The 13,464-nt window shown below is 42.2% G+C and overlaps 1 protein-coding gene across 1 annotated transcript in view; it reads right to left on the reverse strand.

The window, feature by feature from the left end:
• Positions 1-13,464, reverse strand: part of adamtsl4.L (ADAMTS like 4 L homeolog) — a 121,140-nt gene that overhangs the window by 30,625 nt on the left and 77,051 nt on the right. Inside the window, exon 6 of the mRNA XM_018231352.2 lies at positions 270-406. Coding sequence (XP_018086841.1) covers positions 270-406 — 137 coding nt within the window. The remainder of the gene's footprint in view (positions 1-269; positions 407-13,464) is intronic.

A 13,464-nucleotide genomic window follows, 5' to 3' on the forward strand; every position in this document is an offset into this window, starting at 1 on the left:
ATCTTCATCATAGAATTGCTTTACCCCTTGGCTGGTAAAATGAGTCCTATAAGTAAGGTCAGTCTTGGAACTAGCCTAAACATTATTAGTCATTATAAAAACACAATGGCATAATTAAGTATACATGGACATGGGTAGAAGCGTTAATAAGGTTTGTGTATTCACCTAAATGACTGTTCAATAATGACACAAGATCAAAATATCATCCATAGGCTGCTCACTCTGTCTCAGTTTAACCTATCAATTGAAAATTCTATCCTTGTACTCACCAAGCACTGCCCATCAACACAAACATCGAGAGAGCCAGCTTCACATGGGGTGCCATCTTGGACCTTCTCTGTGTGACGCACATAAAAACGGTAGCCCACGGGACGGCAGTTCAGTGCACATCTTTGATTGCCACTAACTGAAAACAAAATAGAAAATGCCGTTAATGATGGTCTGTGTGGCATCCTGGTATATGTAAGGGAAGAACATTAGTTACATGTTTTGATAACATTCAATGTAAAGTCGACAGTTTTATTACAAAAAAAAATACAATTAGTTTTCTTTGAAGTCACTCATCTACTTTAAAATTGTAGTCAGTCAGATTACTGCAGTGACTGTCTGATTTTCCTGGTTTAAAAGTCCCCTTTGGAGGCCAAACTTCGTTCAGGGTCTTTATTAGGAAAAGATTATTTTGCACCATTCATCAATAGTTCTAAGGCTATTCATCTCCAAATCTCATCCTAACAGACCTTTTACTTGAGTTTTCAGGGGTATCTATGGTATCTTGCCTTGTTCTGTGATGGCAGTTTAAAGGTTGTAACAGTGAACTTTAGATATCAAAAAGGAAAATGTAGCCTTTCAGACTTGGGTAAATTCTTCAAAAGTCAACCCCCACCAAACAAATGTAAGTCTTTCTAAGAGAAGTGTTGGGATATTGCCCGGAACACTTTTAGTTGCCACAGTAATGATCAACATCTTCTGTTGTTTAGATAGCTTATATTTCATATTTACAGACCCAGATGCAGCTGACAGATGCTGGTGATAACGTGCCAACAAAACATTTCCTTGGCGTCCTTCTTCGCCGAAATAATCCCAACCTGACAAATCAGTGAAATCACACCTACTGATCATTTCATTTAAAGCAGTGAGCATTATTTATAGCAGTTTGGATTTATTGCCATCTTAAATGCCCACGAGATATAATCACGGGGGGGCGTAGATATAGTATTTAAGAAAGGTTCCATTGAGTTGTACCATCAGTTTCACGTGAGTCCATCTGCTATGATGAAACTGTGTGTCCTTCATCTACTGCTTAGAGGTGAGACTGCTCTACTTCACATGTCAAGTGATCACTGACAGTCTCCCTACGGCATGACCATAAAATAACATTTGTTTTTCTTAACGCTATCTCTAAACTAAGATTTCCTCATGCTGGGAAGAAAAAAACTTCCCTTAATGCCTTGAACACATCTGCTAGGCAGGTATTGCTTTTCATGACCCCTGTCTTCATTAGAAGGAGTTTCCAGATTACTGCAGATGCACGCTGGCTCATCATGTAGGCAGCTAAAATGGGGAATTTATTTAATGGAATTAAATTAATGTTATGTTGGATTATGTTATGGTTAACGTTGGAGATTTTTGTTGGATATATAGCTGGTTAAGGAGCAGATGAAAAAAAAACAGGCCAAAACATCTGCTAGAGCACTTATAATTGAAAAAAAAATAGAATACTGATGTATGTGTGTGTGTGTGTGTGTGTGTGTGTGTGTGTGTGTGTATGTATGTATGTATATATATATATATATATATATATATATATATATATATATACATATACATACAGTGGTGTGAAAAACTATTTGCCCCCTTCCTGATTTCTTATTCTTTTGCATGTTTGTCACACTTAAATGTTTCTGCTCATCAAAAACCGTTAACTATTGGTCAAAGATAACATAATTGAACACAAAATGCAGTTTTTAAATGAAGGTTTACGTTATTAAGGGAGAAAAAAAAACTCCAAATCTACATGGGCCTGTGTGAAAAAGTGATTGCCCCCCTTGTTAAAAAATAACTTAACTGTGGTTTATCACACCTGAGTTCAATTTCAAAGGTTATAAAGCCATTTCTAAAGCTTTGGGACTCCAGCGAACCACAGTGAGAGCCATTATCCACAAATGGCAAAAACATGGAACAGTGGTGAACCTTCCCAGGAGTGGCCGGCCGACAAATCACCCAAAGAGCGCAGAGACAACTCATCCGAGAGGCCACAAAAGACCCCAGGACAACATCTAAAGAACTGCAGGCCTCACTTGCCTCAATTAAGGTCAGTGTTCACGACTCCACCATAAGAAAGAGACTGGGCAAAAACGGCCTGCATGGCAGATTTCCAAGGCGCAAACCACTTTTAAGCAAAAAGAACATTAAGGCTCGTCTCAATTTTGCTAAAAAACATCTCAATGATTGCCAAGACTTTTGGGAAAATACCTTGTGGACCGACGAGACAAAAGTTGAACTTTTTGGAAGGTGCGCGTCCCGTTACATCTGGCGTAAAAGTAACACAGCATTTCAGAAAAAGAACATCATACCAACAGTAAAATATGGTGGTGGTAGTGTGATGGTCTGGGGTTGTTTTGCTGCTTCAGGACCTGGAAGACTTGCTGTGATAGATGGAACCATGAATTCTACTGTCTACCAAAAAATCCTGAAGGAGAATGTCCGGCCATCTGTTCGTCAACTCAAGCTGAAGCGATCTTGGGTGCTGCAGCAGGACAATGACCCAAAACACACCAGCAAATCCACCTCTGAATGACTGAAGAAAAACAAAATGAAGACTTTGGAGTGGCCTAGTCAAAGTCCTGAGCTGAATCCTATTGAGATGTTGTGGCATGACCTTAAAAAGGCGGTTCATGCTAGAAAACCCTCAAATAAAGCTGAATTACAACAATTCTGCAAAGATGAGTGGGCCAAAATTCCTCCAGAGCGCTGTAAAAGACTCGTTGCAAGTTATCGCAAACGCTTGATTGCAGTTATTGCTGCTAAGGGTGGCCCAACCAGTTATTAGGTTCAGGGGGCAATTACTTTTTCACACAGGTTTGGATTTCTTTTCTCCCTAAATAATAAAAACCCTCATTTAAAAACTGCATTTTGTGTTTACTTGAGTTATCTTTGACTAACAGTTAAACCTAGTTAAGTTTGCATTTCTATTAGAATGCTGTAAATTGGATCAGCTGCCCTGGACAGGGCTGGATTTACATAGCAGGCGCCCCAAGGCCCACTGCCGTTTGTCGCCCCTCCCCTTTAATTATGCAAATTTTCATCATTGGGACTGGAGCAATGGGGATTGGCGCACAGGAAATGTAAAAAATTATTGTATCTCCTGCAAATCCCCAGTGTTTCTGAACCTGTGAAATGTGGATGTGGTTGGGCAGCATGCTGCTCCCTAAAATCCTGCCACCCTAGGCCCGGGCCTTGGTGGCCTTTCCACAAATGGTCCTGGCCCTGGAACTGTCCCGGATTAGCGGTTGTATGTAGGGTGCCAAAAGGAAAAGCATTTCCACTGACCCCACTGATCTATCTGCAATTTCAGCCTGTTAATAGGGAGGGGGGCAATGGATATAGTAAGGCAAGATGGTACCAGGGGAGGAGAACTGTGGGGTAGTGGAAATCTGGTACAAGGTGCTGAGTGTATCAAGGTGCAAAGTGTATAATGGAAGCCCTACATTTAATATTAGGGATGCACCGAATCCACTATTTTAGGATTCGGCCGAATCCCGAATCCTTTGTTAAAGATTCGGACAAATACAGAGCCAAATCTGAACCTGAATTTGCATATGTAAAAAAAAAAATAAAGAAAACCGCACACGTTTTTTTGTCTGACGAAAAGTCACATGATTTTCTGGATTTGGATTCAGTTCAGCCAAGTGCTTGGATTCGGCTGAATCTGATTCCTGCTGAAAAAGAACAAATCTTGGCCAAATCCCGAACCGAATCCTGGATTCAGTGCATCCTTATGTAGTATTTGTCCTAAGTTGGCAGCAAGTATAGAGATTTCATGTGCCTTATGGTGTTACATTGCTTGTTTCTGAATGAGGCACAAAATATGGGCTGTGCAAAGGAACACACCAACCAGCACTGATGAAATTAGGCTGCGTTATATTCTTGGGAAGGGTCAAGGGGCTATAACTATTATATATTGTAAGGCAAGAGGGTGTCAATAATGCTTTAAACTAGGGATGTCTAGCCAGCAGCCTCCAACTATTGTAAAAGTCAGAATCGCAGCATGGGCAGTCGATGGTAATGCGAGTTGTACTGTAATCTAGGTTGGGTTTCAAATTTGGTCCCTTAAAAAGTATTTGCCCTCTCCCTGCCCTGGCAAATTAAATGAGTGCTCATCAATAAAATTGATGAGCACGCACCAAAATGTACAGTTAAATAGTTAATAGAGACTTTTCCTATGAAATAAAGGAACAGCTGAGAATAATTACATAAATTTGTAAAGTTTCATTTTAATAGCAGATTTATTTGCAACTGGCCACTCGGCTTTCGGGAAGGATCACCGCATTAATAAACATTTCGGATATGTGCCCTAAAGATGAGTAAGAGCACGCTGCAAAGCGAGACCTCCCTGCCTTCTGTGAACGGGCTCCACTCTGTCCAGGGGTGAAAGAACAATGACAAGCTATAGGCTGACTGGAGAGCTGAAGAGGACGCACAGCTGCAAGACATCTGGCTGCCAATGCTTCCCAATGTGGGCCAGATTTTATCTGTAGGTCACTCTGTGTTTTACATTATAGTTTATCTGGCCTGACAAAAAGACTGACTTCAAGTGTGAGGAGAGGCAACAGCTGATCTGAAACAAAAAAAACCCCCCAAAGCTGTGCATGAGTGCTTCATAGCTTACTGAGGGCTGGTGGAGATATGAAGCCTCCATCCAAATGGCATCTCGACCGCTATAAGTGACTTACAAAGGCATCTCTGTTGTACATTTTATTAGGGGGATGTGTTTCTACCAGTGTCTGTAATACTATTATTGCAATAACACTAACCTCTTTATTGGTTTGGCCTTTGCTAGTCAACTTGCCCGGTCAACATCAGGACAGCAAGGCAGATACATAGCATTTTGCCAATTCCTTCAAAAGTTATCATATTCCTAGATTCCTGCAGAATAATGTGTTTAGCAAAGAAGAATACTAATGATGGTAAAGTTTTATGTACAGTATCTCTCTGTACAGGCTATGAGCAAATGACGGGGTCTGTATCTGCTGACCTATGCTTATTAAACGGATAAACTTATGGGTGCATAGTTACATGGTATCTCTCTGGACAGACTAGAAGCTAATTTAGAGGGCTGTTCCCGTAGAATTATGCTTAGTAGAGGGAAATACATTTGTTCCCTCTAAAGTGTGAGCTTGTATACCAGTGTAGTGAATTTGTGCAAACTCCTTGCTCTTATCCCTGTAAGGGCAGAAGCACAGAGACTGTGTATGTTTGCGGTAAGCTGTTACCTAGCAACCAGCTGTTCAGTGATCTCGGTGCAACAGGAAGTGACACAGCAGCTAGTGAGTGGCTGGCAGGAAGAGGAAATCACATAGACTGGCAAAAGAAGAGAGCCTTGCGTAGCGAGCCGCATGGTGGACAGAGAAAGAGGCCAGAGAGCTATTGGTGGGCCCAGAGAGCTGAGAGGCTGCACCAAAAGCATTCATTTGGGTGGGGCTGGCACAGGGAAGCCACATACTGTGCCTGGAAAGACAGAGAAAATAATCCAGACTGGAGGAACAAACAACAGGAGATTCCTATCTGAGCATCCAAAGGGGCTGGTAGTCGCACTGTATGACTGGATGTGCTGGACTCACCTGAAGAGAGCTCTAAAGTATCTGTAGGGACCCAGAGGTGTAAGTTTCCCTTTTCATTTGGAGCCTCATGGTGGATACAGGGTCTCCTAGAGTTTCCAAGGGCAGAGCTCTTGGATTGATGTAACATGGCTGATCCCAAAAGCAGCCACAAGGTGTCACTGTGTCCTATAAAAGGAGACTGCCATGTCCTTGCAGCCATTACTGCTGGAGGATTCCTACTTTCACTTTCATGTAGGAGATGATCAGAACTCATGCAAAGATGTAAGGGGCGAAAAGGGAGTTTGATAGCCCTGTGGGCTGATGCAGGTTACTCCAAAAGCCTGGAAAGCTCAACCTTGCCGGTTTGGAGTTTTGCTGGACATCTTTGTGCTCACGCTATAGAAAGTGCTGGGAGCTAATACAAGCTGAATATGTTATGGAATGGATTCATCGCTGTGGATGCCTGCTCCAGCTCTAGGTGAGCCTGCCAGTTCTATGTATGAGCCCTCGGGTGAGTGATGCCAGGGGAGGGTAGAAGAAGAGAGGATCCAGCTATATTCCATTTGTGATATGGGCTTTGTTTATGCCTGCCACGAGGGAGCCAGTACCTAACCGGAGGGAAAGGTATTTTGGGCTGCTATTGCTACTTGGGACCTATTGTGCTCTTTGGGGAAAAGGGACTGAGACTCTTTATCTGCCAAAGGAGTTGCAGGACTTTGCCTGGCATGGAGGGCCAGGAAATGGACTGCCATGGGAGTGAGTTATATGCTGATGTGTTTAACTTCCCCTTTAAATTACACTTTCTTTATATAAAGTTATGTTTTTTTTTTTATATAATAAAATGTGTGTTTCATGTTATTCCTAATGGGACTATCCTCGGGTGTATTCCGGGATCCCATTAGGTGGAGGCACTGCCAGAGAAGAAGAATTCCCAGTACCCTTTCACCTAGCAAAGGGGACTCAGGACCTGTAAGTCATGAAAATATTGTGCTGTACCACTTTGGCACTAGGGGGGTGGCCAAAAATGGGTTACATATCCAAAGAGGATTTGTGAGTATCCTGTTTAAAGGGACAGTACCCTTAAGAGTGCTGAAGATAAACAGACTGTTTATTAAAGGACATTAAAGGACTTTGCCTTTTTAGTTAGCTAGACAGCTTTGCGCTAGCAAGTTAGTAAGTGAGGCCCTATTGCCACCGGTTAGAAGTGCTGCATGTACTAGTTGGCCATTTATTTTAGATAAACCGTTATTCAGTTTAACCAATACTGTGTTTGTGTTATTACTGCATTCCTATCGGGGCCACCCGTAGGTGCATTCCCGGATCCCACAAAGTGGAGGCACTCTGCTAGTAAGTACCAGGTACCCAGTCTCTCCCCATACCATTGTGGAGTCGCTCAGGTTTGTCCCCTGCCATCAGGTAAGCGCCACACGTGGAGTGTAACACCGACAAAGGGGTGTCGAAAGGGTTACACCAGCATAAACAACAAATACATCTCATTTGTAGTTTTCATCTCTCTATTCAACCTGTGGCAATAATATGTTCCTACAGAACTGTGCCAAAAGTTTCTTAACTCATGCGAATATTATGGTAAGGATGCAGCTATATATGTGGAAAATAATTAGTGCCTATTTGGCAAGTCACACCCCAAATGATATCACATGACACCTCAGGCCATGCCCCATGCTTGGTAATGATGTTCGGGCCGATGCACCCGCCTCTAACGCACCCCTTCACCACTCTCACCTGACCTTAAACTGGTGCACCTTCTTATTTACAGACCTGCCCTGCTCTGACATCACAGAAAGGGGTGAGGTACGCAAGCACAAGTCTATATAAAGTGCCAACTGGAGGTGGAAGTCGGCACAATAAAGGTCATGGGTGGGGAGAGAGAAAGGAAGAGCTCAACCCCAACCTGCCTGAGCTCAGGTTCCAACTTCTGCTGCACAAATATACCAGCCCCTCATAGGAGAAGAGGGGCAAATACTTTTATGGCAAAATTATAAATAGCCTGCAAAGACAATGTTATGATAAAGGTTTAATTTCTGGTGTTATCTCTTTAAGGGCAGAGACACAAGTGGAAATTCGGGAAGATTTAGTCGCCTGTTGACAAATTGCCTCTTCTTCGGGTGACAAATCTCCCCAAACTGCCTTCCCGCCAGCTAGAATCGGGATGGCACTCAGAGCACTTCGTTTTCCGAAGTCGCCCGAAGTTTCCTCATGAGGCCACTTCAGTCGACTTCGGAAAACGAAGTGCTCAGAGTCCCATTCTGCGGTTGATTTAGATTCTATCCGGCAGGAGAGAGAGATAATCGGAGAGATTAGTCACCAGAAGAAGAGACGATTTGTCGCCGGGCAACCAATATCTTCCCGAATCTCCATGTGTGTCTCTGCTATAAAGAATACATTAACTACAAAGCTTTACAATAGCAGGGATCACGACCAGCATTACTTTTATTGGGTCTTACCATTTTGCATTTAGAAACTGCACACCTACTTATTTTAGTAAAAAAGTCTAATTCATGCTGTTTTGCTTCAAGCTCTTCTACATTCTCACGCTGCTCACTCACAGAAAGAGTCTTGGCAACGTAAAAAATGTAATATTTCTTTTTCCTTCAACAATATTGGATTGTCAGGTGTCAGTCCCACATTCTTGGAAAGCAGTCGCTCTGATTGTTAGTATAAGTCGTATTCCAGGTTGTGCATTATAGAAGGTATGAGAGCAAGTTCTGCCAAGGAGGCATAAAGTTTCATTCCGTTCTCTTTTTGTCAGGGACTGGATAATATGTACTGAAATATTAATAGAGCTAAAAGAGACCTTAAAATAAATAATTATGTGTTTAGAAAACAATACAAAACGTGCCAGGAAGTTGCTTGCAGTATAGAATATTCTTACTTATATGTAAGAGTTCTTTTTATTCCTTCAAAAATTCACCAAGTTCTGCCATGTTTCATTAAACTGTCCATTAGTTACAATCCGTCGGATTAATCATGGCTGCCCTGAGGATTATGTGCCGACTCACACTCCAGATCTTGATCATTCATGAATGTACTTTTTAAAGCAATGATTGCTACAAAAATATGCTCACTGAATATATATATATATTGGAATGGGGTCTGTGGTTGGAAGCAGAGAGGATTCCCTTTCAGGACTATAAATCTAGCACACGCTATTCATTACCGGCCAGCCAGAGAGGCCTCAGAAATGTAAAGGGGAAGAGAAGTGTTGGAATTTGAGAGGGGAGGAGAACATTTGGCCCAGTTCCACTGAGAGATTAGTTTGCCCCTTTACCCTGCACTTAGGTCCCTGCAGTGGTTATTTGTTAGGGTGTAAAGTATGCCCGTAGGAGTGCCAAAACTTAATAGAAAGACTGGCAAATAGCCAGAGCAGAATTAGCTATTGTTCCATTGTAAATAATTATTTGCTAGTAACTTCACAGACACTTTAGAGTTGTGAAACCAGTGAAAATAATGTTATAGCAAAGTATTCTGATTGCAAAGTAAGAGCAAGCAAGCCCAGGGGTTGAGTCCTGATCATGAAACTGGTGGTCTTGAGCAAATCACAAAATTTCCCTGTGTTTTAGGTACCAAGCTCCGTGGGGCAGCGTCTCACTGCCAGGATTTCTAGCAGGATTACTAAAACAGGATTAGTAGAAGATTAATGGCATACGTGATAACGTTCTAAGACTTACCATAAAAAGTCTATCATTATAGTCAATAGTCCCTGGATTGAGGAGGAAGTATCTTCACATTTTACCACTGCAGAACATTATAAGCCTGCTGTTTTCTTTAACAAGGGTTCAACTATTGTTACATATAGGGAATCAGGCACGGATTTGTGGAAAGGTCACCAAGGCCTGGGCCTAGGGTGGCAGAATTTTAGGGGGCGGCATGCTGCCCAACAACACCCACATTAGTTCAGAAACACTGGGGATGAGCAGGAGATACGATAGTTTGTTAAATTTCCAGTGTGCCGATCCTCATTAAATTTGTGTGAATAAAGGAGAAGGGACAGGGGCGATGAGCGGCAGTGGGCCTAGGGGCACCAGCTATGTAAATCCGGCAATTGTCACTTGTAGGCTTCTATATCTATTTACTTTAGATACATCATCATAAGACTCGTCTCTACCTTGATGTCCATGCTCCCACTTTATAGTTCCCAGTGGACATGAGGTTGAGTTCTGACTGGGATCATGTTACAAACAAGTAACAGGGACCAGTGGCAAGAAATGCCCTTGCCCATTTGACTTGTATAAAGGAGAGAGACCACCAGCAGAGGTTTTCCCTTTTTGTTAATTATCCCCTTCCCAAAATAATTCATCATTTGAATTGTTCAGGATCTGAATCCCGAGCTGTGTTTGAGTCATTATTACAAGGTAAGGAAACTGCGAGTGATTTATCTAAACATTGGTTCCAAAATAATAATTAAATTCAGTGTTAGAGTTATTGGCTTGATGTCAAATTTCAACATAATTCTATAAAAGTGGCAATTCTTGGTCCAACCCAAACAGTTGTTCAGACCAATAGAAATTTTCCTTCAGGATCAATAATCCTCAATCCACCAGGATTGAAAAGTTATTGCCTGAACAGCTCGCTGACTGGCCACACATGTCCAAATGGTCTGGCAATATGGTTGAAATGGATCAAATTGCTCAACCAGGCACTTGAAAAGGGCATAGGAGGCACACATCACATTCACACAAATAGAAAGTGATAAGGGTGTTTGGCCCCACATTTCTCCCTGACAGTATAACAGTAGTACAAACATGTCAGCCATAAACAGTTAGCTGCACAAAGCTTTCTTAAAGGTTCATCAAGACCACAGCTAGTAAATACCAATCACACTGTTAGTGGAAGAAATGAACAGTCAGCCTCCCTTGGGAGTTGTATTTGAACTCACAACCATGTGGTTGGAGGATATTTGGGTTAACCATTACACAGCAGAACTCTTAGGGTCAGGGCACACAGGAAGAATCAGGGAGATCAGATGCCCAGAGACAAATTTCCTCTTCTTCAGGAGGACTAATCTCCCTGAACTGCCTCCCCTGCCTTTCCGCCGGCTAAAATGCAAATCACCGGCAGGATGGCACACGGCGCAATTCGTTTTCTGAATTAGCCGAAGTTGCCTCACGAGGAATCACTCCGAGTGCCATCCAGCCGGCAATTTACATTTTAGCTGGTGGGAAGGCAGAGGAAGCAGTGGGGGAGATTAGTCGCCCCGAAGAAGAGATTTGTCTCGGGGGCGACTGATCTCCCTGATTCTGCCTGTGTGCCCTGCCCCTAAGAGTTCTGCTGTGTTATGGTTAACCCAAATATCCTCCAACCACATGGTTGTGAGTTCAAATACAAGTTCAATATTCTCTTTCGTCTTGCATGTGATACATACCATAAGCCTTTCCAGACAATTTTATGGCAATAGTGACTCACACAAGTGATGGTTCAACTCAGGTAATTATTAAGGACATGTGTTTGAGTACGGCCCTGAATATTTTAGGCTGAAACTTGGTACTTATACCAATATTCTTTACTAAAAAAATACTTGTGCCATCAGGCATAAAATGGGACCATGATACCAGTGGATAAAATAAATAAAATGAAAATAAAAAGTCAGAATGATCCATATAATCCAGTGATCCCCAATCAGTTGATGTGAGCAGCATGTTGCTCTCCACTCCCATCAATGTTGCTCCCTGGGATCTAGTTGGCATGCCATACTGACAAGGAAGTAAAAATGTGTAAACCATTCTGAGGTCTACTGCTTGGAAAATTGGTTATTTTCTGCCTTCCCAGTATGAGAGTGACAGGGCAACTCTACTAGAATGCAAACTTGCTTGATAACTAGCTTGCTAGCTGTGTAACACTTGACAGGACAGTGCACTAGTAAGCATTCCTCTTAAAGAATGGACAGAGGTGGCACTATAGGCATCCTACTGCTTTCATTGGGAATCTACATTGCCATGCTTCTGCAATAGAAATTCCATGACCTGGTCACCCTTCCTACTACACCCAGAAGCTGTATCCGATTCCCATCCCTGGGTGCCATGGCAGACATGGGTAACCGTGCATTAAATATTCCAGACTGAATTTTATAGTCCGACTCCCTTGCCAAACTAAGCAATTCTAGCCACTAATAAGCATGCCAAGATCCCCTCTGTGTGCAATAATCCTCTGTATTTTTATATGCAAATCTGCTTGTTCAACATAAAGTAACTAAACCATTCAGACGCCTCCAAGGGAAGTTCTCTGGAATTCGGTTTAGGGAGAACAGCCGGCTCTTGTCCCAACGAGACCAGACAGAAGTTGACCCAACCCTTGAACACAAAGGGGTCTTTCCCAGTTTGCTTAATCCCTTGTGCTTTTCTTTCTCATATGTTTGTTTGCACTCGTACTAGTGGAACACTTGCATCACACACAAACCATGGAGCAGTGTGTTGTTAACAACAGCCCTTTCTCTCACAAGCTTCCACTCTCTCTGTTCGACCCCTTTTTCACCCTACTGGGGAAATGAAGCACTGGAAAGTTTCAAGCATGCCATTTCTGGTTCTCTTCTTAGCATCTGCTATTTCACATACACTATGTTCCCATTAGAACAGGGGGTAGAGGATCTTTGGTACTCCTGCTGCAGCTATACTATAAACCTTGCTTGGCTACAAGGTATACAGGTGTGTCTTATGGGGTCTGAATTGGGGGCACAATTAACATCCTTACACTTTCACATGGGATGAATTAGATTTATATTTCCAGGCTTGTCTGTAAGAATAATCATCAAATGCAAACCAGAGAGTTATTTAAGTCCAGTTATCAGGAGATGTATGCCTCAGTAACAACTGGGACTCATTACATCATTAAGCCAGTATCACTGGCCAGACTCTGTGAGACCTTCATGATCTAACTCTTTTCTGGTGACATTAAAGCCACCAGATAACCACCACTTGCTCATAGAAACCCATAAACCATCTAGAGGAAATGAGTTTCATCATTTTGTAATAGTCCGTGGTTTCAGTTGTTTTTGACAATTCCTTACTTTATAGTTTTCGGCTCAAATGCAACTGCACATTGCATATGAGATCTAAATACAAAATTGGGTTTGTTTCCCAATGCCCTGGGAAAAAATATGAGAGATGCAAGGGTTCCAGTTATTTCATGACTAATAAGTACTCAAGTATCATCAAATATTTTGCAGGTCCAGCCAGGTTCCCCATATAGCTTTCAATTTCTCTGGACAACATCTCGCTAAGTTACCGGTAGTCAGTTTCTGACGAGGGAGGGAATTGTTCGCCAGAACTGCAGAGAAGGGGGGTGAAGGGATTTCCAACAAATTAGGATTGCCTTTTTGCATAATATAGTCCATTCTAGGATTTAATTAAAAATGTAGCCTGTGCAAATCTCCATAAATACATTTCATAAAAATTGGGCATCACATTCTGGCCAAAATATGTAAGCTCATTGCTGTTTTTCAGTCATAACCAGTACTGGCCTCTAACAGAATGATCTGGGTATTTCAATGATTGTTTGAAGCCCTGGAATCTTCATGGAATCTTCATGGATTGGAGTTGTGGTTGAACAATGGCCTGACTGCTACTCACTAAAGGTCTCTTCCTCTCAACCCCATTTACACAAACTTTTGTAAAATGGCAGCTGGAACTTC

This window comes from Xenopus laevis, chromosome 8L (genome assembly GCF_017654675.1).
Source record: "Xenopus laevis strain J_2021 chromosome 8L, Xenopus_laevis_v10.1, whole genome shotgun sequence".
Taxonomy (NCBI): Eukaryota; Metazoa; Chordata; class Amphibia; order Anura; family Pipidae; genus Xenopus; species Xenopus laevis.